The 23,348-nt window shown below is 36.6% G+C and overlaps 1 protein-coding gene across 1 annotated transcript; it reads right to left on the bottom strand.

The window, feature by feature from the left end:
- Positions 1-3,627: 3,627 nt before the first annotated feature.
- On the bottom strand, positions 3,628-4,083 carry LOC114284936 (uncharacterized). The gene has a single exon (XM_028227895.2). It carries the CDS (start codon positions 4,081-4,083, stop codon positions 3,628-3,630), a length of 456 nt encoding a protein of 151 aa, XP_028083696.2.
- Positions 4,084-23,348: the final 19,265 nt, after the last annotated feature.

The following is a 23,348-nucleotide window of genomic DNA, read 5'->3' as shown; positions in this document are numbered from 1 at the left end:
ATTTTCCTCGGTGAATAGATAGAAATTCAAAAACACATATAATCATATAAATGGCACTCAAAATCATATCAAGCACATAATCACAATCATAATTAAGATTAATTAACATAACATGGGACAGGGTTATCACAATCGTGACATCCACGAAGGGCGCTCCGAATTCGGAGGCTTACTCGGCCCAAACGTGATATCCACAAAGGACGCTCTAAATTTGGAGTCTTTTTGTTGGCCAAATGTGACATCCACGAAGGGTGCTCTGAATTCGGAGGCTTACTCGGCCCAAACGTGATAACCACGAAAGGTGCTCCGAATTTGAAGGCTTTTTGTTGGCCAATCGTGACATCCACGAAGGGCGCTCCGAACGTGATATCTACGAAGGGCGCTCCAAATTCAGAGGCTTTTTCATCATTCAACCATTATTAACGAGACAGCAATAAAATAGGGAAATGCATTACAGAATTCGTAGATGGCTACATGTTAGCATAATAGCGAAAATTAGAAACAAACTAACACGCCATACAGGTTGGCTTAATGATAAAATTTACACAAATGTGTGGAATTCCAAGGTCGTGGTAAACTTCTGCCAGCCATGTCTGAAAGTCGATATGCCCCTGTTCCAGCAATTGAATTAATCTGATAAGGGTCGTCCCAGTTGGGGCCTAATTTACCGTCAGCCGAATTCTTAGTAGAAGAAAGCACTTTCTTGAGGACCAATTCTCCAGGTGTATAACAACACAAGTATACGCATTGGTTATATGACTTGGTGAGCTGATGCTGGAACCGTGCCATGCACGCAAGAGCACGATCTCGGCATTCTTTAATCAAAGTCAAATCTAAGGCCAACATCATGTCATTACGGCCCATGTCAAAAACCATGGATTTCAGTGTGGGCAGGCCGATTTCAAGAGGGGTGATTACTTGTGTCCCAAAGCACAAAGCGAACGGTGTTTCCCTAGTGGATCGCCTTGGAGTAGTGCGATGAGCCCACAATACACTCGACAACTCTTCAACCAACCTGGCTTTGGCTTTTTCCAATTGTTTCTTGATGCCGTCCAGGATCACCTTATTGGACGCTCAACCTGACCGTTGCTTTGCGGCTATGCCGGGGAGGAGAAGTAGGGCCGGATACCATATGTGTTGCATAATTCCCGATAGACGCTGCAATCGAATTGGGTGCCGTTATTGGAAACAAGTGCTCTCGGTATACCGAATCAAGTTATGATGTTTTTCTATACAAAACATCTAACATCGACATCTCAAATATGTGTTAATGTCTTTGCTTCGGCCCACTTTGTAAAATAATCTGTTGCGACGATTAGGAATCACTTGTTCCCTGGATCCCGCGATAATGGTCCAACAATATCGAGCCCCCATTGGGCGAACGGCCAAGGACTTGTAATTGAGTTTAATTCTTCGGCTGGCAGATGAATTAAAAGGGAAAACTTTTGGCATTGTTCACACTTCTTCACGTAGTTTTCGGCATCTATTTGCTTGGTCGGCTAATAGTACCCCTGTGTTACGGCTCGGTGGGCCAATAAGTGCCCTCCAGAATGGGCACCGCAACTTCCTTCATGAATTTCTGCTAAGAGTTCCTCAACTTTATCTGGGTGGACACATTCCAGGTAGGCCCAGAAAGATTTTTTGTAAAGCTTTCCCTACAGATCCAGATAGTATCGCAGGGCTTTATTTCTCAGCTTGTGGGTTTCCTTCTTGTTCGTTAGAAGCTATTCTGAGGAAAGAAATGCAACAATGGGATCCATCCAACTTGGTCCTAGTTCAATGATGTTAATTTGTGCTAGTTTTGAAGAGGTGATGCTCGGCTCTGGGATGAACCCTATCTCAATTGTTCGTTTAACTTCTGATTTAATGACGGAGGCTAGGTAGGCAAGGGCATCTGCAAGCATGTTTTGATCCTGGGTTATCTGATTCAACTCATGGTGGTCAAATCTTGTGAGCAAAGAATTTGCCATTTTCATCTAGGCGACCATATGGTCATTCCTAGATACATATTCCCCTTTTAACTGGTTGATGACTAATTTTGAGTCACAGAAAACAAGCAACCGCCATGCACCAAGGTGAAGTGCATTACGAAGGCCGGTTAGCAATGTTTCGTATTTGGCCTAATTATTTGATGCATCAAAGCCCAGTATTACCGCCTTCTTGATTATTGCCCCTTCAGGAGTCATGATCACTATGCCTGCCTTGCTGTCACGTTGGTTAGATGATCTGTCACAGTCCATCTGCCAAATGTCTCCAACATACATCCACTAGTTGGGTTTAGGTTGCACTTGATCAGACTTGAGGTCAGCATGGCATCCCGTGAACTCGACTACAAAGTCGGCGAGCACTTGCCCCTTTATGGAATTTCTAGGCAAAAACTAGATATCATATTGGCCAAGTTCCAAAGCCCATTTCAAGACTCACATTGATGCTTCCGTGCTCTAGAGCGCTGACCGAAGAGGATAGTCCGTTAATACCCCTATGGTGTCAGCCTAAAAGTAATGCATCAATTTTCTTGCAACCACCACGAGAGCAAGAAGGAGCTTTTCCAGTGGTAGATATCGCGTTTCGGCGTCGACCATGGCCTTGCTTACATAATAGATTGGTCACTGTTCCCCGAGTTCTTTTTTTAGCAGCACGATGCTGACAGCTCGGTCAGATACCGCCAGATACAGTATGAGCGGATCGCCTACCGATGGAGTTGCCAAGAGTTGGCTAGATGGGCGTTCTTTTCCTTAGGCTTCACCACCATGTCATCAATGTATGCTTCAATGGTTTGGACGAGTTGTTCCTTGAACATAGTGGTAACTAGTCTCTGGTAAGTTGCCCCCGCATTTTTCAGTCCGAAGGGCATGACCTTGTAGCAATAGGTTCCCCTTGGGGTAAGGATTGTGGTCTTTTCTTGATCCTCCAGATGCATGGAAATTTGATGATAACCCCTGTAGGCATCCAAGAAGCTCATGCACTGATGATATGTCGTTGCATCCACAAGTTAATCGATTTTGGGAAGAGGAAAACAATCCTTTGGACAAGCCCTATTCAAGTCCGTGAAATTGACGCACACGCGCCAAGACCCATTTTTCTTCTTTACAACCACGGTATTGGATAGCCATGTGGGATAAGTGACTTCATGAATTGCCCCAGTATCAAGCAATCTGTCAACTTCATCAACAACGGCGAATGCATGCCCCACGGCTGACCGCCGACTTTTCTGAATTATTGGTTTGACTTTTGGATCAACGTTCAAACGATGTTGGGCCATGGTTGGATCCATCCCCGGCATCTCATACGATGTCCACGCAAACACATCAAGGTTGCCGAGTATGACGGATACCAGGTCGCGTCTATCAACTTTGCCCAAGGAGGTGCCGATCATGAAGAATTTGTCGGGGCTCCCATTGATTTTAATCCGATCAAGGTCTTCAGTTGCTTTTTCGCTGGGGATTTTCTAAGTTTCTTCGAGGCTCTTTTGGTCTGGTACTTCAATCGAGTTTACTTCTAGTTCCTTTGGCCTCCTTGTAGCAACAATAAGATAGCATGCCTGTGCCAATTAGTTTACTTCGAGTTTACTTCGATGCCATACTCAGTCAGAAAACAGAGTAGTTGATGGTATCTGCTCGGCACAGCCTACATGGTGTGCAACCAAGTCCTTCCCATGATGAGATTATATAGTGACGTGAGTTTGACGACCAGAAATTCCACATTTATTGATCTGGTACCCGCCCATACTGGTAGTGTGATCTTACCCAAGGGATACTCAAGGTTGGCGTTGAAGTCGAACAATGGGTAATCGTCCGGAAACAAATCCAAATCAAAGAAGCCAAGTTTAACAAACGTCTTGTAATACATTATTTCCGAAGTTCTTCCCTGATCGATGAGAACACGCTTAACTGTAAATTTGTTCATGCATAGCTCCACGATGAGGGGATCAACGTGAGGGAGAGTTACTCCATCTAGGTCGGTGTCATCGAAGCTAATCATCCCAGTTTCATGCAGCCGTTTGGCTGGTGTGATCGGCTTGGATAGGCTAGGTTGCAACTGAACTGTATGTACCTCGACTGACGAAGGTAGGCTGTATATCATGTGAATTATGCCGAATGGTGGTGAATCCGACCGTAGGGCTACCGTGTTTGATGGATTGTTCTTTTGAACATATTACGCCAGCCGGCCGTCTTATACCAACTCTTCCAGGTGATCCTTCAGTGCATAACAACTGTTGGTATCGTGGCCATGGTCCTTGTGATATTCGCACCGCTTATCCTTTCTCCTTCTATCAAGAGGACTCATCATTTTGGACAGCCATTTAAAGAATGGGTGATGTTTGACTTTGGATAAGATCTTATTGATCGGCTCTGCCAACTCCGTATACTTCTTGTCTGAACGTCTTGTGCGCCTGCTATCCACTTGATATTGTTCGTTTGATCGATGTGAACACTGATCACTTGAACGGTGCGAATCACGCCTTTTATCTCGTTTAGCCCAAGTCCGAGGTTCGGAGCTCCTTGATGGCATGACGCTTATCTACTAAACGGGACCGGATGGAGCCGACCCAACAACTTTCTGTCCAGTCTTGACCCACAGGGCATCGTCTTCCACCTTACAATATTCTTCAACTTTCTTCATTAGCACCCAAACTATTTTGGGGGGTTGTCTGGTCAACAAACTACGAAGAGGACTGTCAGGATATAATTCCATCTTAAAGGCGATAATGGCCATGGAGTCATTGTAGGCATCATCCACTAGATTGAAACATTCCCAATAGCACGCCGAATACTCACAGAAAGTCTCTTCTTGGGCAGCACAGCCCTTGCGATGCGTTGCACGAAAGGGTCATGCCTATCTTTTTCATCCGAATCATCACTTCTTTTCCCTCGCCTGTGTCGTACGTACGGACTTCCTTCAGATGAGCTGGATATATTAACTCGTCCCTTCTTTTTGGGTTCCTAGGACGGTGAGTCAAAATCACTGCCATTATCGTGTTTCCAAGGTCGACGTCGTTGATCATCCTTCTTTCCTGGGGATCGACCCCGATCAGGGCATGCGGCCTGCTGGGATTTGGCTAGCTCCAGGGCTAATTCCTAGCGTAGATGCTCGTTTTCAGCCATCATATCTTCTAAACACTATTCATTCTCTTTGCTTGATCCATGATTGTCTGCATAGTCTCTTGCACAGAGGTTGAGGGTGTAATCTGAGCTGCTGGGTCGAAGTTTAGGGCCCATCGCGCGATGATATTCTCCGGTCCAAGCATGTTTCTTGGAGTAATGTCATCTCTTGGCGTAATGTCATCAGCAACTACCAAAGGATCATTTGTTATGCCCGCCATGGATGCACTTAAATATTCCCACAGATGACACCAATGTGGAGAAGTGGTTTGGCAATACTCCATAATCCAATCAGGCGTCTTTGATCCTCTGATTGTTATTTGAAAAAGGGATGAACACTTCGGTCGGGGTTGCCAGAATTAGCACTTTGACAGATAAGTTAGAATTCTCTCTAGTTTACTTCTATTTCAAGTTACTTATTCTCTTCTCACATACCTGCTTTAGATGACATTCCTCCATTTTTATATTACCTCTGGGCTCGAGGGTCAGTCTCACCCTTGATCTCGCACGTAGGTACCTAGTCGGCCTTCTTGTTAAGTGTTGGCTCCTGTTTGGCTCTTTATACTTATTCGGCTTTATCAGCCCTTGGTCAAGGCCGAATTACTTTGGCCAAACGTTGATCAAATTCCTTGGCCTCCCTAACTGAATTTATTCGGCCTCTACAGTTTTTAATTTGAAAAATTAGGAGACGTCCTCCATATATGTTTGTGTAAGGGTTTAAGGATAATGCGAATTAAGTTGGTAACTAAGGTCCCTAAGATTTAAAATTTAGAAGGAGAAGGACAAATTTTGACATACATGACCAAAATGCTCTTTTAATCCTAGAAATTTTAATTTTTTCTCTAAATTTTCACCAACTCTCTCTCTCTCTTCACGATCTATCTCTGGTACCACTTCTATTATATCTTCAACGCCGTCTTCACATCCACCGACATTTATTCTTTTTCTCCCTTTTAACTACATCTACCACCATCGTTCACTATCGTTGACAGTCTCTCATCCCGATTAATGCATAAATATAACATGTTTTACTTTTTCTCCAGTCTATTCATTTTATTGTTGTCGATTTGTGCACAAATTTGATGTAGGAGTTTTAAATCTCCTCTCTCTCTCTTATTTTCTCTGTGTCTCTGTGTTTTTCTTTATGTTAAAACACAAAATTTATTTGTTTCTGTTTTTCTCTATGTTAAAATTGAATTTTCTCTGTATTTCGGTGTTTTTCTTTGTATTGAAATACAAAATTTTCTCTGCTACTGTGTTTTTCTCTATCTTTGAGTGAAATTTCACATTGTACAAAGTCCAAAAAAATTCACTTTGACGTAACAATGAACACAATATAATTTTATAATTTTTTTTTTCAAAATTTCATATTACTAGATCCTGTTTGAAAAATCTTATTAATAGAATTCTAAAATATAAATTTTACAAAAAATTGAGATGTAAATAAAAAGTTAAAGAAAATTTAAATTTTAAAATCACTTAAACAATAGAAAATGTAATTAACTGGGGTTATTTTTGTCCAAAATGGTTAATAATGTTTGTTGGAGGACCTGAACTACTATTAGAAAATTGTTTGTCCTTATTCTTCTAAAGTAATATTATTAGGAATCTAAAAAGAAAAATACACTAAATTTGAGCTTGCTCGAATTTTGTAAGCCGGACGACCGACTGGACAACTACTTGGATGACCGGCATCACTCTTGTCAAAAGCGGTTGTAACCCTTGTCAATCGCGGTTGTCATACTTGTCAGCGGGCATCTGTTGAATGACTACCATCCTCCTAAATGATCAGCCGGCGACCTCTCAAACAACTAACATACACAAATTCGAGCAATTCAAACGAACCCAACTTCAGTGAGTATAGCATTACTGAATTAAAATTTCAAATTAAAGTAGTTTTCCTACTTTTCCTTATTTAAATTTTTTCTTTTTTTTGGGTTTTGGGTTTAGAAATTTTAATTTCTTGTGACTTGGTGTGAAAATTTATAGTACATTACAAGCTTCACACACACGTTGTGTATTGTCACGAGAAAGATGTGGTTCACAGAGGATATCAAGTCACAGAACTTCTTGTTCGATCACAAGGTATTCTTTAAAAAAAATGATGCCATTGTGTTTTTAAACAAAATAAATAAATAAAAGAAAACTATTTTTTTATAGACACTACAGGAAAATGAGGATTTAACGGCGTTTAATTAACGACGTTTTATTAAACGTCACTTTTTTTTATAATTAACGGCATTTTTTAAATGTCGCCTTTGTTGTTAGGTAAAACGGTACCGTTTTGTAAATAGAAGATGTTTAAAAAGCGCCTCCAAACCCTGTCTCTCTTCACACCCTCTTCCCTGACTCTCTTCACACCCTCTTCTATCTTTTTAAACTTATATTTTGAAAACCCTATTTTGAGCACCGTCGTCTCCTTCTCACTCACTTACTCCTTGCTCTCTCTCTCTCTTTCTCAATTTTTCTTCGGTTCAGTGATTCTTCTTCGATTCTTCTTCAGTTCGGTGATTCATCTCGAGATTGCGATTTCAAAGTTTGATTTTGAACATAGATCCGTGATTCATCTCCGTGGATTTGGAACTCTTCGTCTTCTTCAATCAGAGGTTAGTTCCTCTCTCTTTCTCTCACTCAAATCTCTCTCGATTCTTCTTCAGTTTAGTGATTCTTCTTCAATTTTTCTTCAGCTTGGTGATTCATCTCGGATTGCAATTTCGAAGTTTGATTTTGAGCATAGCTCCGTGATTTATCTCAGTGGATTTGGAACTCTTCGTCTTCTTCGATCGGAGGTTAGTTCCTCTCTCTTTCTCTCACTCAAATACAAGATCTTGAGGTATGTGCTTTTGAGCATTCAACGGATGGTTTCTTGCTTTGCTGTTGGATCTCTCTAAATTTGGCTGGTTCCTTGATTGTTTCTATGCCACAGAATGGCCTTATGAAGTATTTTAGAGAGGATTTACATAGGAGGCTTCTGAGCACAATCTTCAAGAAGCAAATTGATGGAATTGAGATGCTGCATAAGGTGCTTTTTTGTGTTACACATTTGTGGTGATTTGGATTTACTCTAAATATCTGAATGGCCTACCTAATCTGTTCTGTTTTCTTGCTTTCTTTCTTTCCATTTTTTTTTCTATATATATATTTTTTGGGGAGAGAGATATGGCAGTGTTTATAACATAGATTGACCTTTTCTTTAGTATCAGTATGTTGTTTTTGGGTTAGGCCCCATAAAAATTGTTATGGATCTGTTTGCCTCTTTCTTTCTTTTTTGGTTTGGATTTGCCAGGCTATTTTTGGAGGTTAGAACTTGGCCCAAAGTTTTCCCCGGGTTAAGATGCTTTCATTTTTATTTGTTTAATGCTAATTTTTAACTATCACCATTACTTGTGTTTGAATTTTCTTAGTTTGGTTATCATGACATCAGGATTTTCAAACATATTTTTGAATTTTTGCCTTCTTCGTTTACTGCAGTCTGGACATAACATTGAGTAAGTACGAGAAAAAATGTGAAATTGATTAAACAAATCATTCATGCATTTTTAGCAGCAAAAACTTTTCCTTATGTCTTGGAGGGTTTACGTTCCAAAAACAATCGAACCCGGATAGAGTGTGTGGATCTTGTTGGATTCTTAATTGATAACCATGGAGCAGAGGTAAAATAGGGAATGCTATTAGATCTTTTTTCTTCTTTGAAAGGTACTGAGTCTTCTATAATTTGCCTACAGATTGTGGGACAGTTGAAATCCTTGCAGCTTGTTGCAAGCCTAAGAGCAGAACGAGATGGTGAAATTCGAAAGGCTAGTTTAAATACTCTAGCTACAGGTTATAAGATCTTTGGTGAGTTCTGCTCTTATCAAGCTGTAGACTTTGTTTGGTGTTTGGTTTCTTGGAATACACAAGGGCTTGAAGTTTTAAATCCTGCTTAATTTTTAATTGATTGCTTCTAGGTCTTGTGTTTGTTTTAATCTTTTTTCCATTAATTTTAACTTTGGGAAGAAATGCCAATGCTTACGGAAAATTATTTATTTAGTAGTTTTCTTAGAATGTTTATTGTATTCTTTAGTGTCACCTGCTTAGGCTGTCTGATTCAATTTTTTCTTAGGTGATGACATATGGAGATATGTTGGAACGCTAACAAAAGCTCAAAGAAGCGTGTTAGATGATAGATTTAAATGGAAGGTTGGTACATATTTGCACTAATTGTTGTGTTTTAAGTGTTTCTGCTTCTTCCATTCATTATGCTGTGTTTTGTCAAGCCCGAGACATGGACAAAAGGAATGAGGGAAAACCAGGAGAAGCAAGGGCTGTTTTTAGGCGTTCTGTTAGGGAAAATGGGCGTGTCTCTCTAAATTTTATACTAAACACCTTCTGTATTAATTTTACAACTATAAAAATGACAATACTAATAAAAATGAAAGATGATATAGTATATTATGGATAATGATTTATAAGTGATAGGGTTTATATAGATATATAGACATATATATAAGAGATAAGAAATAAAAATGAATGTTCACGGTAATATTTGATATTTTAGTCTTATTTTAGAATTAAATAAGACAAGTTTGATTTTAGTGCTTCTCCAATATCAATAGTTATATTTTGCTAGGACCAATAACAATATATTTCCTAATTTAGTTGCTTTTTTTATTCTTAGATGATTGATTGAAGTAATTAATTGAAACATTAAACTGCAGACCCTAGAATTCAGCAATTCAAATAACGTCATATATTCTCACTAGGTCCTATTTGGGCTCTTTGAGTGGGGACATCGATCCTCCTCGGTATGGTTCTAAGGAAATTTTCTTGTATATTATCATTGGTATATTTTTGATGTGTCAATACAAAGGGTTGGATGATATATATATATATATATATACTATAAATTTGTCCTAAGCACGATGGGGCTTTTTTGGGCTTATCTAAAATTCCTTATTGGTGCATGTTCCCATGCCCAGGGAAATTCTCACCATAAAATATATATACATATATATTATATTGACTTTGTTTCTTTGTCTTGGAATTTGAAGGGTTCTTTTGAGGAGGTTGCACCTTTACAATATTGAAAGAATGGATAATGCAGCACCTTGTACAGCTTTGTCAGCCTGCCCATCTCTCATTGATCTAGAGATTGTTGGCCTGTAAATTTTATTTAGTTGGTTTTCGAATTCTGTTACATATTGGTATGCTATACTTGTGGTAATTTGTTGTGGTAGCTCATATATTTTCTCTACAGTGAAAGATTTCTGGTTTTTACTTTTGTTCCTTGGAATTCAAAATTTGTCTTCATTTGGATCAATTTGTCTTCATGTAGGTGGTTGGAACAATATGGAACAATACTGTTGTCTTATTGTCTTATTACTCATCTTTTGTAGGGATGCTATTGTGAGTTCGGTGAAAAAGAAGACGGGACCTGGTATAAGTTATGAAGCTCTGAGAAACAGGTTATCAAAAATTTCTGGTGTTAAATTTACGCTTATGGTATTAATGTTCTTGGTTCTAATCATTTGTTTGGAAATTCTTCGCCACTCTTTTTCAGGTAGGAGCTCCTCTGGAAGAGGATTTAGGTAGTTGGGGCATCATTTTTTTCCAACAACAGTGCCTGATGCTATTTTCCAAGCTTCAGTTGGAGAGGAGGTGCTAAGAGCTTTCAATTTCAATAGAGTTGAATTTCTTGTGTGGAGAAATTTCTTAACTTAAGACAAATTTATAGTTTTCATGCTTCCTTTAATAGTATAGCAGATTCATCATATATCCTACCAATGAAAAAATAATTGAGCATTACAAAATGCTAAAAGATCTACTGAAGAGTGTTAGTCTCTCAGTCCAATTTTTATTTACGAAGGTTATGAGGTGAACCCAGTGAGGTATGTTGTTCAATTCAAGTAACTGTGTTATGGTGTTGGAGCTTGCAATTATTTACCTATTTTAGATGGTGGAATTGGTTTTAATCATTGTAAAGTTTTTAATTTCTTGTCAACTCTCCAACTCAACTATGACCATATATGATTTTGGAAGTCCTAATAGAGTAGACATTGTTGGAAGGCTCTAATCGTGCTACTTTCTTGAAAGAGAAAAGTAATCTCTTCACCGAGACAGGTAATTATGGACTCTTTCAGCTGATGTCAGTGTAATTTAGTGTAAATTTAGTAACTTCAGCCTTTCATTACATCTTAGCAGAGTGAAAATTGCTTAATAAATCCAATTAAATTTACGTGTGCGCTTTAAAAGCAAGGACCATTGATCTCCATTGAGTATGGAATATCATCTAATTGGTTGATAACTATGTCAAGTTGCAGAATAGAATTAGCTTCATTAATTTATTTGTCTATTTTCTTCATGGTTGAGTTAATGAATATTTTTTTCTCACTCATACTTCTGTGTTTTGTTTAATTTTCTTAATTGCTGTTGCTTATTATGAAAAGATTATTTTTAATAGGCCCGTAAGGATGCCACCCTACTGGTTGCAAATCTGCAGAGGCAATAGGTTTATTCACTTTTGATTGCTTTTGACTATATACAACTTGCAAATTTCGATGTTGTTGCCGATGCTACAGAAACCTTTAAGGTAGTGTTTTCTGCTAGTCATTACTCTCCATCTGGGCTTTGTTGTTGCTTCTGAGCTTGAGGTTTTGTTGATGATCAATCAATTATATTGACATAGGTGGTTTTATATATATATATATATATATATACTATATACACAAATATAATTTAGTAATGTTGATATATATTTCATTCTAAATCCTGTATGTATTTTTATGTGTTTATAGTTTATAGATGTATATATAAAATTATATAATATGCTAAATAAAGTGAATCTTATGATTCATGATTCACTATTCTCTCATATGCATATTTGTGAATAGAGGTCACCTTCTACATGTTTCTTTTTCTTTTCTTTTTTTAATGTTTTGATGAATTGGTTTGCAGAGGATCCAATGAAGAGACCTAAGCGTATTGTTGATGTTGGATGTGGAATTGGAGGCAGTTCTAGATATCTAGCTAGGAAATATGAAGCCCAATTCCAAGGCATCACCCTGAGCCCCATCCAAGCCCAAATGGCTGAAGGTCTTGCTGCTTCCCAAGGATTAGCCAACAAGGTTTGTGTGAGCTTTATTATGCTTTCCACTTTTTAGCTGGTTTTTTAAAATGAGCAAGGGAGGTAATGGAAACCCGTAGTGTACCTAAATTTCAGTTGAGTCTATGAGATTATGGTATCTCGCCTTTTATGGTTTTTCCATATATTTTTCTTTATGAGAGTACTTTATAGTTTATACCATGATTGTTAAAATTGAGATCCTACATGGGAATATTCCTACCTATCCTACTTGTGATTATGCTATAATATTGATTTTACTCCGATGTGGGTGAGTGTGAAGTAATTCAACATCTGCTTGATGTCACAGAGGCTGTTGCCGTAAATTCTGTATCTGAGAAGAGTTCACCCATGAGAATGGCATTCAGATTTGCTCAACTATTGTTCTGAACCTATTTTGTGTATGTTATATGATTATATCACAGCACTTGTTATTGGTCTGGTACCCTTTGCAAATTACAAATTATGAGATGCAAAGATTCTTTATTGGTCGGATTCAATATGTGTGTAAAGGTAGTTAAATGTGTTAGATGTGTCTTTTCAGCTGAACTTCTTTAATTAGCTCATTGCTGAGATCTTGAAAGTATATAACTCAATGATTTTTCCTTGTGTTGATTATAGGACAACTTGCTTGGGAAGTTTACGAGAACATTAGGAGAGAAGCTTCTTGTCTGAGAATTCAGAGAGATTTTCGTATGCATCTTGCTAGGAAAGCTTATAAAGAATTGTGCTCCTCTGCTGTTTCTATTCAAGCTGGCATGCATGGAACGGTTGCACGTGATGAGTATCGCTTCAGAAGGCAGATTGCTTTTTATGGAAAGCTTTCATTCCTGTATTCTCTTAGACTACTTGACTACATGAATTGTGCATTTGGATGTATTATTAGGAACTCCAACAATTTCTTTTTACACTAGCTTCTGTTCAACTGAGTTCTTTAAATTTACCATACTATAAGCATTTATAATAATGTTTTTCTTTTGCAGAGCAGTTTGAAAACTGTCTCAGAATCTCTGAATACTTCTTGATGGGTTTAAAATTAGCACAATTTAAAAAAAAAATGAAAAAGGATATCACGGCGTTTTTCAAAACGCCACTTAAACCCTAAATCTAATGGTAATATGTTTTTAAAAAGATATGATGGCGTTTTAAAAACGTCGCTAAATATCACAGCGACGTCATGGTACTGTTATTTAGGACATTTGGCGGTGTTTTAAAAATGCCGCCTATACTAATATCACGACGTTTTTAAAACGCCACAAAGCTATAGCGACGGTCGCGTCCTCGACGTTTGGTGCTAAGCGTCGCAAAAGGATTTTGAGGCGTTTTTGGCACTTATAGCAGCGTTTTTTAAACGCCACTAAAAGTCTGTTTTCCAGCAGTGAGATTTTTTTCCCATGGTAGTGGTGGAGGTGGTGATGGCGGTGAGATGCTAGCGATGATAATAGTAGTGGTAGTGGTGACGGTGGTGAAGGAGATCGTGGTACCTATTTAAACAGAGACTCATATTTAACTCATTTAAACTTTATTTTAATTAGATTTTTTTTAGATTTTTTTCCTATGGTAGTGGTGGAGGTAGTGATGGCGGTGACAATAGTAGTGGTAATGGTGACGATAATGAAAGAGGTTGTGGTATTTATTTAAATGGAGACTCATTTTTAACTCATTTAAAATTTATTTTAATTAGATTTGCAAGGAGTAACTCATATATAAATTTAGAAAGATTTTAAATGGGTTCAAGTTATAGGAGTGCCCGCCCAGTCTAACTCGATATTTTTAAGATTTGAAAAAATTGTTTTGCTCATAAGGTCGGGGTGGTCTAAGATTTTGTACCCATCTAATATTTGAGTTGAGCTTGAGATAAAAAAATTCTAATCTAACTGTTCAAAAGACTATTTTATCCTTTTGAATTATTTACTAAGTAATAACACTACTAAATCTGAATTATAAATTTTATTTTATTTTTTGGCTAGAACTCTTAAAAAATTAAATAATTAGAACATTAATAAAAATTAAATAAATTTTTTTTTTTTTTCATTTGAGACTTATATTCTATTCTAAGTGTAATACATAACATACTTGAAGGCCAAAATTATTTTTTCATGATCTAATCCCACCCTCTCCCCAAGATAAAATAATAATCCCACATATGAGGACTAATAATAAAATTTATTTTGGGGTAACCTTGGATGCAAGTCCTTTCACGACGGGAAATGACACATTTGGCGACTAAAATATTAGTCGCCAAAGCCTCATATTTTGGTCGTCGAAAGTCAATGGAAATATTAAATACATTTTCCTTTTTTTTTTTAAATCAGGAACAAAAGGAATAATATTAAATATAAATACGAAGTACAAAATGAGGACAAGGAATCCTCTTGAAAATGAAATAAATAACACAAATATCTGTCCAATAATTCAAATAGCCCCAATGAAAAAAAAAAAAAAAAACTATACATCACAACATGCATTTTCATTATTTGCATTTAATTTTCTTATTAGAGTAGGCAACATAATTGACAATGGTGGACTAGTTATCTTACAAGAAAACATCATCTTGTTTTAATTCCTATTGAAAGGTCCCCCTCAGATGGGTTATGATTTATCATTTGATTCAGAACTATATTTTTTTGAGATCAATAAGGGAGCAGATTTTGGGAAACAACTTACCAATATATATATATATATATATATATTGTTATTTTTCTTAGGTTCAATGCAACAAAAATGCTAGAATTAATCAGAGGGAAGAGAGTAGTTTTGTAGGTGATTCAATGAATGAAAATCAATGGAAATTGATGCTATGTTTGTTAATGTGAATATACATTAGATAATTCTTTTGATTCACGGGTGACCAACATCCTCATAGATGGGGTATGGAAAAGAAGCTTGGGGCTGGGTTGATTTGGGGCTGGGTGTGAAGGTATATACGAATGGAGAAAGACAGAGAGACAAAAAGAGAGAGACAAAGAGAGAGATAAAGAGAGGGGAAAATAGAGGACATATCTAGAAGCGACTGTGGTGCTCGTGTAACCCTTGCGGTGGTGCTCATGTAATAGATGGAGACAAATCGATAGAGAGAAGAGCAGAGGCGTGAGTGAAAGAGAGAGAGAGACTCCCAGAGGCGTGAGGCGGGAGTAAAAGAGAGGGTCACACAAAGGTGTGAATGAGAGTGAGACAAATCAACCTTCGACTTAATTTCTTAGGTTTAGTTTTTTTCCCAACCATTTTCTATTAGTCGCCAATAAGAAATAAACCGGTTTTTTCTAATGAACTCAAAAAATTAGTCACTAATTCTTTTAGGAATCCCTCCAAAATTTGAAATCCTACCTCCAAAACTTTAATTACAATTGCTTACTATACTTTAGTCGCTAGAAGTAAGATAAATACCAACTAAATTATTTTTAGTAGCTAAAGATTAAATGTTTTAGGGACTAATTTTTTTAAGTCACCTAAAACCCTATTTTCAACGACTAAAACTCAATTAGTCGCCAAAAGTAAAATAAATACTGACTAAATTATTCTTAGTAGCTAAAGATTGTACATTTAAGGACCAAATTTTTTTTTAGTTGCCCAAAATCCTATTTTCAACAACTAAAACTCAATTAGTCGCCAAAAGTTAAATAAATACCGACTAAATTATTTTTAGTAACTGAAGATTGAACCTTTGCCAACCAAATTTTTTTTTAGTAGCTAAAGTGTCTATCTTTGGTGACTAAATTGTTTTTGGTAGGTAAAGTGTGTATCTTTGGCGACTAAATTTTTTTTAGTTGACATTTTTAGTCACCGAAAGTGTAACTTCCTGTAGGGTTTCTTTTCCCATATTTATTTATGAAGTCTCCGTTTTTGTAAAAGCAACCCTCCAAATTTATGACTAAAGTGATTAGGATCTTGGGCAAACTTCATTTTACCCCTTACGGTTTGGGTCATGTGCGGTTTACCTACCTAACATTTAGAAATGACCACATAATACCCACGTTGTTTATGGACCAAAACACACCATTAACTTTTTTGTCTAAGTTAACTGGCAGTGACATTGACACACTAATTTGGTGAGTAAGCCATTTTTAAAGACGTAAATACCTTTTTCATATATTCAAATTTACTAAAGAATGCCATTATTCTTTCTCTTAATTTTTTTTGATACAGATCTTTCTCTCTTTGTTCTTTCTCTGTATTTTTTTTATATGGATTTTCCTCCCTACTGTATACTTACTATCTCTTTTCCTCTTTCCCTTTCTAGTTCTCTCTCTCTCTCTCTCTCCCTCTCCATCTCCATACCCACATTTTATCTTGTAAATGAACTTTGAGTTTGTGAAAAAAAAAATTATTCTATTATACATAGTGTATGTATATATATATATATATATATATGTATATATGTATGTATTCAACCTAACACCACCACTGATTTTAGTTATTGCATTTTTTGTATGTAGTTTTTAATGAAAAGCATTTCTATATTTAACATAATGTATCACCATGATTTTTGTATTCAATTTCCATGAATTCAATCTTAATGAAAAGCACACCACCACCATTTCTGTACCAGTGGTGTTACATGCACTAATTAGTGTACAAACTGGTGTACCAACACTAGTTATGACATTATTATTGGCCCCACTCATTATACAAACTACAAATACCAAAAACCTCTTAAATTATGTCATTTCATCAATTGGTACATTATTTAGTACACTAATCGGTGTATATAGCATTATTCTTTCTGTACACAAGGTAATCTTATTAGAATGTGCTTCTGTTCTAACTAGTTTTGACTGTCGTATCCTGAGAGACAGACGCTGGCATACATCCAACGTTCATCTGGAAGGCGGTGAATCTGTTTTAAGGAAACTGTGGTTATACAAGCTTCAGTTTGCATCCCTTACCTTTTGTTCTTCAAAGTTTTAAATTTAAATTATTTCTTGTATATTATTTTGTATGTCTATGTGAATCCATCTTGTAATATATTTCATGATTCTGTAATTTATTCTATATTTCATTCCTTAATAATATAAAAAAAATATTTTGTCATTTCTATGTAATTTTATTTTATATATTTTTCTAGTATTATTATGAAAAAAATATCAACAATCTTAAAATAGATTTTTATAAATAGTTTTGATAAGATAATTTAGTTTTATTATAGTTTTATTTTAGTGACTCTTGGAATTAAAATTAATTTAATTGCCTAGGGTCTGTTTGGTAACGCTTACGTTTTCAGTTTATATTTACAAAAATTTTATAAACTGGTTTTTGTTTATTTTTTGTTTATTTTTAGAAAAACATAAACTGCAAACGCGTTTGGTAATTGACAAAATGTTTTAAAAAAATTTAAAAATATAAAAAAGAGTGAGAAATGGCAAGTGATGGCAAGTGGCGGCAAGTGGCGGCGGAAGATGGTGGTGAAAAGTGGTGACGGTGGGTGGTGGGTAGCAGGTGGTGAGTGGTAGCAAATGGGTGGTGGTGGTGGTGGTGGTGGTGGCGGCGGGTGGTGGGTGGTGGTGGTGGTGGCAGGTGGGTGGCAGATGGCGAGTGGTGGTGGGTGGTGGTGGTGGTGGCGGGTGGTGGGTGGTGGTGGCAAGTGGGTGGCGGATAGCTGGTGGTGGTGGGTGGATGGGTGACGGTGGCGGGTGGTAGCTAGTGCGTGGTGGTGGTGGTGGTGGTGGCAAGTGGGTGGCAGATGACGGGTGGTGGTAGGTGGTGGCGGGAGGTGGTGGCGGTGGTAGGTGGTGGGTAGTGATGGCAGGTGGGTGGCGAGTGAGTGGTGGGTGATGGTGGTGGTGGTGGTGGTGGTGGTGGTGGCTGATGGGTACCAGGTGGCTGGTGGTGGCAGGTGGGTGGTGAGTGGTGGTGGCGGACAGGTGGCGGGTGGTGGTGGCGGGCGGTGGATGGTAGTGGCGGGTGGTGGCGGATGGATGGCAGGTGGGTGGTGGGTGGTGGTGGTGGTGGCGAGGGGTGGCTGGTGGTGGTGGCGGGTGGTGGCTGGTGGTGGCAGGTGGGTGGTGAGCGGTGATGGTGGGGGGTGGGTGGTGGGTGGTGGTGGCAGAAGACGATGGTGGAAAATGGTGGCAGGTGGTGGCTAGTGTTGGGTGGTAAAAAAAAAAAAAAAAACTCAAAACTCAAAACGAAAACACATTTTTTTAGTTTACATTTTTTGGCCAAATTTATAAACTGAGACCACTAATTTATAAATCAAAAATTTACCAAACAAGTTTTTACTTGAGTTTTTTAAATTTTTGTAAATATAAATAGAAAACTGAAAACGTAATTATTGGATTTGAGTTGTTTATCTCTAGTAATTTATTCATGCAATTTATTTTAAGTTATTTAGTTGTTATTGCATGAGTTATTTGGTTATTAGTGCATGAGTTACTAATTGTTGATAAAATAAAATAATAATTTTATTTTTTAAGGTTCTTACTAATTTATTTGATTTGTTTGTTATTTATTTTCTTTTGTTTCTAATTTTCTCTGCAGGTTTACGTAAGTGCAAAAGGGATATAATACAAATGAACAAAACGAATTGGAACTTGTAATTTGAATTACTAATTTTTTGTTTGACCAAGATTGCCTTTGCATGGAATAAGGAATAGTATTGGACCTTCGGATTTTTAGACATATTAGTGAATTTAATTATATTATTCACTTTATAGTTCAGTTTTATTTCGGATTTAATTCGGGTATTAGTTTGGAAGCTTGTTTAACAACTTCGGTTTTTTCAATTAGTTGAATTCGGAAGAAAAAAAATGAAGTGTTTTTGGTTAAATGAGTTGTGTACCACACAACTCACAAAATGTTATTCAGTCGATATCGCTGCTGTGACAGTGTGCATTCCCATATAACATTCATGTTGCATTATAAGGTGGATGGATCCTAAGAGAGTATTAGTGCATGGTGGAATAACTTTGCATTATAATGTCTTTAATTTTTATTCATTCTATTAATTAATTGTTGTATCGGTTATGAGTCCTTTCATATCTTGATGTGTATGAAGTGAATTACTCCAAACATTATTGTGTATTATTGGAATAGTGAGTGGAATTTAACTTTGCTATATAAGATTATTTGCTCAAAATTGGATGGTTGGAATGCCAACGTTATGACCATAATATTCCAATATGTGTAGTTATTTCATAGCCATGAAACTCATGACATTCTTGTAACTGCAATGCATCTATAGCTGTTTGAATTACACAATGCAAGTTATAGCTTAAATTACTTATGTAATATGTATTATATGATTTATTAGTTCATTGACTCATCTTGTATCTAAGTGTGTATATAAATAGTGAGTATGGAGGTTTAGTGACAACGTGGATAAAGTTTTGTACACATCCCCTTACATGGAATAGAGCACTGAGTTCATTTTTTGTATTGTGTTTTATACAAAGATAAGCAGGCAATCCGTAAGGGTGGTTTCAAGTGAAGGAGTGTGTTCTTGGCTAAACAGACTATTCTGAATGCAATTGTGAACTTTGGTTTTGTAGATATGGATAATTTTGTAACAGTTGCATTTGCATTTGTAGTAGTTTTAATTTTTAATTTGTAATAATTTCACCATAGTGAAAGGAAAGCGGAATGAAAAAAAATTATAAACCTTCGAGTTTAAAGAAAATCATTGGGATTAATTTTATTATTCCCAAACTGTTTTGGTTTTCTGTAATGGAAACCAAAGTTTAGCCTTGGCTAAAGAATAATTTTTGATTTATGTTCAGAAATGGCAACTAAAATGGATTTGGTTTCAAACCTTTGGGGTTTGATGAAGTCTTTGGGTTTAATCTATTTATTCCCAAAGTGTTATAAAAGCAATGTTTGAGAAAGTCTTTGATTATAATCTGATTATTTCCAAAGTGTTTTGGTTTTGGAAAAAGAAACCAAAATTTAGCATTAGCTAAACTATTTTTGATTTTTATTCAGAAATAATGGGCTCGGTTCCGGGAGTACTAGTTAACTTTTATAAGCGGTGTAATTCTAGTAACAATTTTTATTTGCTTGGGAATTCGTTTTTTAACCAGGTTTATCCCCTGGAAACTTAATTATGAATTTGTTTCCCATTGACAACGAGTTAACAAGCTCTTGAAAGTTTTGTCTAAGATTAATTGGATTTTAAGTGGGACCGTGTGACCCCTCCAGTCTTCCTAACACTTTCTTGACTTTGTTCGATTCTGAAGTTAGTGGAGAAATTAGTTGTAAATTAAATTTCAGTTTTTGGAATTTCCTAGTGTTAATTTGGCTTCTAGAGAAACAGAATACTTAAAATTCTGTTATAGTTTTTAGAAATGGTTGCAAAGGTGACAATAGGAAATGTTGTTCCACCTGACAACCTTAAGTCTTGCGAGGTTGTTAAGGGAAGATCAAGGGAAATCAAGTGTGATTAAAAGAAATCATAAGATTACATGATAATATCTCTAAATTAATTAGACGCAATTAGTATGTTATCATTATGTCAATTATAGCACGTGTGATTGTTATGTGACTTTACTTAAAAGCAAAGATGAGACAACCCGTTAGGGTGGGTAAATATATTTTTTTTGAATTTTTTTTTTTTAAAAATTAAATATATTCTTAAATTTGTGGCTCATAGTAAATACAAGATCACTGATCACTGAGATAGAAAACTAGTGGCTCCTAGGAAGTAGTAGACCATTGGCTACACAGTTATGAGATTGTGATTCCTAGTAGTAAAGTGACCACTGACCACAGGTCAAAACATTCTGATTCCTAGTAGTGGAAACTCTACTAACTACATGCTGAGAAATTAGTTATTCCTAGTAATAAGACTACTGGCCATATTATGGAGTTCCGAATAGTAGACTATTGATCACTAGATTTGTGATTCTTAATAGTAAGGTTATTGACTTTGAAGTGACTTATTGGACCAAACTTGTTTGGTGCCTTGAATTTGAGAAAAACCTAATTTAGTTGTTGACGGTTTGGGAATATGTTTACTGTGATATGATTTTGAGAGTTTCATAATCATTGTGACACAAGGAATTGTTTAAATACCATGTATGAATTTTTGGAGAGACCGAGAACCTTTGTATAAATTCTACAAATGTGTGAGTGTCATGCAAAAAGTGGCAATATCTAAACAGAGTTAGGATGGGCTTAAAAATTCATTGATTTTGTATTCAACGGTTACATACAATATAGTAGTGCATATCAATTTTCTTGCAAACGAATCTGATATTCAGATTTACACAATAATGCCATCATGGAATTGAGGAAGCAATTTTCATGAGAAAATAGATGAGCCTAGAAGATGTTAAAAGCCTAGGACTTTGAAGTTCTTCTGCCTAATTTTCTTAAACCTATATGGTGACTAGTGAGACTTAAAGTTTCCTTGAAACTGTAATTTCTCTAGGAAAAAGTTATTAAATTAACTCTATCTTGTAGGATCCTACCTATAGGTAGTAAGCCTTGGGGTGCAAGTGAATGAAAACCGATGAGACAGGCTTGTTATCAAAGGTTACCAACAAAGAGAAGGGTTGGATTACTTTAATACGTGATCACCAATTATGGTGTTCGTGATCGCAGTTTTGCAAAATCTAGAGTTACATCAAATGGTTGTTAAAGACAGCTTTCATAAATGAAGTTTTAGATAATGGAACAACTTGAAGGGTTTTTCATTTTGAGGATGAGGAAAGTCTGTAAGTTTGAGAATCATTATATGATTTGAAACAAGTTCCGAAACAGTGGCATGTGAAATTTGACAACACAATGTTGTCGAGTGAGTTTTTAAATAAACAGTTATTGACAAATGTGTGGATGCCAAAGACACTGACAATAGATATGTTAGTCTGTGTCGATATGATTGGTAATTATGAGAAGATGTTCAAAATTACCAAGAGGTTGTTAAACTTAAGTTTGGAATGGAGGATGGGCCTTGCAGATGTATATCTAGGAATTAAGATTTCTAGAATATCTGATGGTGTTATACTTTCTCAATCTCATTATTTTGATAAGAGTCTTGAGAAGTATAAGTCAAATACAAGTGTGTTAAAGACTTTGGTAGATTTCAATCTCCATTTGACCAAGAATAATGGAATATTCTCAGATCATAGGAAGTCTAAGTATCTAATGAGTTGTACAATGTCAGGTATAGCCTACTCAATTAACAGGCTAAGTAGATACACAAGTAATCCTTATTCCTATCTTTAGAAGGCGTTTGTGTGTACTTATGATGAAGTCGGGATAATGGATTGCGTAACACGTGATATCCAATTGTACGAGAAGGGCACAAAGGCGCCAACTAGATATCTTGTCTGCTAGTGGACTAGTTTTCACTTTTGAAGGTGCAATCGTAGATGTGTATTGCAAGATCAACGATGGAGTCAGAGTTCAATGCTTCAAATAAACTACTGAAGTAGCTGAATGGCTTTGCCATTTTCTTGAGGATATTCCATGTTGATCAAAACTTGTACTAGCAGTTTTGTATATTTTGCAACAACCAATCAAGTATTGGTAGGGCACAAATGGAAGGTCTAGACATTTTCATAGAAGATATAATTCCATACGACGATTACTCTCATGTGTTGTCTCTATAGACTATGTAAAGTCTAAAGATAATATTTCGGATCCGCTAACCAAAGGGTTAAATCGAGAGTTAGTAGAAAAGTCGTCAAGAGGAATGGGGTTAAGGCCTTTAGCGAGTGTTACCGAAATGGAAAACCCAACCTAGTTAGCTAAAGATCCCAAGATCTAGGTTCAAAAAGACAGCCTAATTGCATATAATAGGTGAGTCACTGAAGAAATAAATCCTCTTGCACATTCCTTTATACAGTGATACCTAATGCTTTTAATGACCAAAGTGATGTGAATAGTCAACCACAGTATAGCGAGATACCTTATGTAGGTCACCTATGTGAGTGTGAAATGGGACCACTTCTTTAAGATTTGACAAAGCCGAATTCTTTAAAAGCACTCACTGAACTATGCAAGTGTTCCAGGGCCAAACAGAACACAACAGTGAGAACAGAACAATGGTTGGAGTGACTCCTGTATGAGGTCTATTATCTCAGTTTACACAAATGGCAGAACAGTTCAAGATATCACATTCATTGGTTAACCATAAATCCGATAGGTTTTCACTACGAAAGGTGCAAGGCCAACAGCCACCTTTTCTGATGCAGGGTTATTCTATGTAC

Source organism: Camellia sinensis, chromosome 5 (genome assembly GCF_055761805.1).
Source record: "Camellia sinensis isolate YWXY chromosome 5, ASM5576180v1, whole genome shotgun sequence".
NCBI classification, from domain to species: Eukaryota; Viridiplantae; Streptophyta; class Magnoliopsida; order Ericales; family Theaceae; genus Camellia; species Camellia sinensis.
Note: the sequence above shows the minus strand (reverse complement) of the source record. Positions and strands in the feature narration are given on the sequence as shown.

Coding starts and splice junctions, on each gene's coding strand:
- LOC114284936 (XM_028227895.2), bottom strand. CDS start 4,083: ATGATATACAGCCTACCTTCGTCAGTCGAGGTACATACAGTTCAGTTG.